The 3,859-nt window shown below is 40.4% G+C and overlaps 1 protein-coding gene across 1 annotated transcript; it reads right to left on the bottom strand.

Annotated features, from left to right (window-relative positions):
- Window positions 1–989: 989 nt before the first annotated feature.
- SERLADRAFT_409449 (uncharacterized protein) lies at window positions 990–3,421 on the bottom strand (the record flags this gene model as incomplete). The annotated part of the gene is made up of 11 exons (XM_007320110.1): window positions 990–1,116; window positions 1,205–1,525; window positions 1,585–1,722; window positions 1,957–1,964; window positions 2,086–2,099; window positions 2,173–2,266; window positions 2,315–2,581; window positions 2,661–2,773; window positions 2,809–2,856; window positions 2,974–3,032; window positions 3,225–3,421. 11 exons carry the CDS (start codon window positions 3,419–3,421, stop codon window positions 990–992), a joined length of 1,386 nt encoding a protein of 461 aa, XP_007320172.1.
- Window positions 3,422–3,859: the final 438 nt, after the last annotated feature.

The following is a 3,859-nucleotide window of genomic DNA, read 5'->3' as shown; positions in this document are numbered from 1 at the left end:
AAAAATCATTTTCAACAGAAGAAGGACTTTTTTGCAAATGACAAGGAAGGCTTTCAACGGTAACATTTTCCTGTACTACCTGACTATCTACCGCTCAAAATTTTCTCTTGTTTAGATATATTGCAGGACTTGTAGAGAACAACAATATTCAGTTTGATGCCAATGCTAGCAGATTTCAAGCAAGTGACTTGTTGCGCTCTTCTCAGGCAGTGGGAGGCACCGTGTCAAGTCTGTCAATCCGCCAAAGGGGGTTCAACAATTTTCTGGACCAGGTTTTGTAGATGTTGTGCTCACATGAAGTTCACTATGTCATGACAGGATTGATGATACATTCATTTTAACTGCTAGTAGTACACTCATTCTCATCTTTGGATTTTATTTTACTTACAACCTGTTGCTATCTGGGCAATAGTAAGAAATTTAATGTTTTTGTGCGTTTTATTCTGGTTGTTCCACATATGAATTCAAAACAGACTACAATTGAAACTACAGTCTGATTACAGACTTGGCTTGTAGCCCACTGCTGTTTTGACTTGTAGTCTGTTTACAGTCTCAGCCTGTAGTCTGTTTGAGTTTCTCCTTTTATAGTCTGACTGCAGTGTTGACTGTGGTAAAACTATGATATTACTATGGACTTATTACACTCTAGACTGCTCGCGCCCATCAGGAAATGCTCTGGCAGTGTACACGTCCAGAGGACTATTGAGGTGAAATGTACAATCCAAATAATGCTTTGCTACTCTGCTAGGGCGCAGTCCCACTGTAGCAGTGTCTGCAGGCAGGATACCGGTCCACAGCTTACAAGCTGCTAAGTAGCTGTTTGTGGTTATATTATTTATTGGCTTTGCTTTGACGTGCCTGAGGGTTCATCTTATAAGAATCTCAAAAGCTTCACTCATAGTTTGATCAGATTGTAGACATAAGTGATATTCATCAAAATAAAATGGCATCCTGACAATGTCTATAAGAGTAAGCTATGAAGATTGAAATCACCACTCTGCAACATCAAGAAGGCTGGCCAGTGTGTCATTGGCAGGCTTCACTGTAGCCATATTGCTGGTGCTGACAGCCGCTGCAGGAGTTTTCAAGGTACCTTTAAAGGTTGGGTCAAAGTACCTGTTGTCCCACTCAATTAGTTGTTGAATATATTTGTGGTATCAATAATGAGAGATATATCTTTCAACTGGAATATTAGTGCACTTACATCTTGTAACCAGTGGGATTGCGCCCATATTTCTTCCATTTTTTACTAACATACTTCTCAAGGCCATGAAAAAATGTGTCATCACCTGTTTCTGCTTGATCATGAGGCCTTCTCTCCGCATTGTCCCTTGATGCCACAGAGGCCCTACCCCCCCATCCTCCGCCATGTCCTCTCCTTGTAGTGCCTCTTCTGGCCTCCACTACTTGGGCTACTTCAGTATCAGATATATCAGCCTCTTCCCGCAATTTGGACTCTTGCTCACTATCAACCTCTGACTCAGAGAGATCCAAATTTTGGCCTTTTTTCTTCATAGTCCTTACACTGTAAGATTGCTGAAACCATAATTAGCAATTTCTGAAGATTTATGTAAATATACTTACAAACAGAGCACATTGAGCCAGAATATTGTGTGGAATAGGGAGCACAACACCATTTTCTCTATATTTTTTGAGTGTCTGGATGCCAAATGTAGAAAATGAAACTCAGGTGGGCCCTCCAGGAAGAAGTGAGTTGAGAATCTGAAAAAAAAAAATCAGTATGGAATAAAAACAAAAATAAAATAAAAACAACTTGCATGATGTCAAAAGTTTTCACAAGCCTGATTGAATTGTTTTTTGATGAGTGACTCAATTGCAGACTTATGTGGGCCAAGTGCCTTGCTAATTCCTAGTTGAGTAGCTTGCTGTTGTATAATGTCCTGTAGTGCCAGGTTAGCACTGAAACAAGAGAAAACAACAGAAACATTATCTTACCCATACATCTAGATACATGGAAGTAAATTGATGGTGTCTAGGCTCAATCATAACATCCTTTTCAATATTAAGAATAGCTGTTTTTATGTATGTCAGCGTAACAGCAAAGCCTAAAAAGCTTGGACTTACCTGAAGCTCTTCATCTGGTGCCCACCATTTTTTTAGTGAGTCCACTAATAGTTGTAAGCTGCTTGGAGAATTTCTCAACCCTCTCACTAAGACTAGTAATTTGCTGCTGAGTTTGCAGAAGAATAGCCAACTGTAATAGGCCTGTCATTGCATTGTTACGTTTTGATCCAGTTGCACTATACTAATTAAAATCCCACGTCAGTAGCAAATAGAGAACAAACTACTGCACTTTGTGCTGGCCCTGCTGGTGTATTGACAATGGGGCTTTTAACGTAAGCAAGTGCCGCTGGATTTTGTAGGCAGCGGGGGGTCTCTGGGCTGGAACAGCTCTCAGAATATTCACTTTGACTATGTGACCAAACTTGTTTCCTCTTCTGTGATCCCCAGATGGGTTCATCAGCTTCAGATTCAGCATCTGAACCACAACCTCTTCCATAGCTATTACTCTAAATCTCATAAATAACATCGTTGATGTTCCGGATGTTGTCATGTAATCCTGTAATGGTGTTCATTGACTGGTTAGGATTACTGGAACCGTTAAAAGGATGGTGAAGTCCCCGTGATGCAGAATCAACTTGGCTTGAAGGATTCCTAAGATGAGAGTAATACTCATAAGAAGGTGGTGCATCTGAAGCAGATGGGTTTATCACATTGTGGAGGTCCATTGTTGATACAACGTTGATGGTGACTGCACAGGAGGTTGATGAGTTGGCAAACACGCACCAGTGATGCTCATCACAAGCGTCACACACCACACAATGCAAAAATGTTCTAATTCCATACATGAGCATAAAAAGACAATAGATTTACAGGGTAAGTTCCAATATACATGGTTCAGTGATTAGTGCATCTTCATTTAAGATAGTGTTAGAATATACTCTGACATACCAATACTCCATAGGATAATACCTCTGATTTGTAAGCCAGCCCAGTATGCAGCAGCTATTCTGTGTAAGACGTCCGTGGTTGCATGTCATGTTTAAGATCCTACATTGTATAACCTTGGCCATATAGCTCAATTGGTAGAGCAGCTGGCATGTATCCAGAAGGTTCCAGGTTCAATCCCTGGTCTGGTTATTATCCAATTTTATCAGATAGGGGGGGACAGGACAAATAATTGGATTATATTTGAGTCTCACATTTTGGCAATATTGAGGATTAAGTTGTCAGGATTTATGTGTTGAACCGCAGGAGCATCTTTAGGCTGTTTTTCTCTTTCCAGATACTGTGGTTGAGCTGCAGAAATTGTACATTTGTTTGAGGAACAGTTATGCTGGATATTAATGCTGCAAAAGATATCTTCTGGATGCACGAGGAAATGAGCTTTTGTGGCCATGATCTTTTACCAACTATATCTCTGTTGTTGATGACAATGCTCTTGCAAGTTTGATAATAAGTTGTATTGAATGGTGCCACAAAATGTGCAGATGACTTTGTGTTTGGCCAGATACATGGTGATGTGGTTGACACAATACAATGGCCTGTGATGGCTGGCAGCTTCATATGAAGCCCAAGTTGCAAGGCAATAACAGGTGAATTGTTATATACTTGTTGTGCAAAATCTCCTGCAGTTGTCTATTTTGCATGTACACAGCCATCAGGTTCCTCTACTTCTGCCTAAAAGAACCTTCCGGTAATGAGATGGTGCTTGTTGATTTGAATTGATACACCAGCCATGAATGACATTGTTGAATGATTCCAACCCTTTGGTAGCAAAAGTGATTGCAGGACCATACTGTCGAATGTGGCTGATTAAATGTAACAACCAAGAGTT

The sequence above is a fragment of the Serpula lacrymans genome (assembly GCF_000218685.1).
Source record: "Serpula lacrymans var. lacrymans S7.9 unplaced genomic scaffold SERLAscaffold_9, whole genome shotgun sequence".
NCBI classification, from domain to species: Eukaryota; Fungi; Basidiomycota; class Agaricomycetes; order Boletales; family Serpulaceae; genus Serpula; species Serpula lacrymans.
Note: the sequence above shows the minus strand (reverse complement) of the source record. Positions and strands in the feature narration are given on the sequence as shown.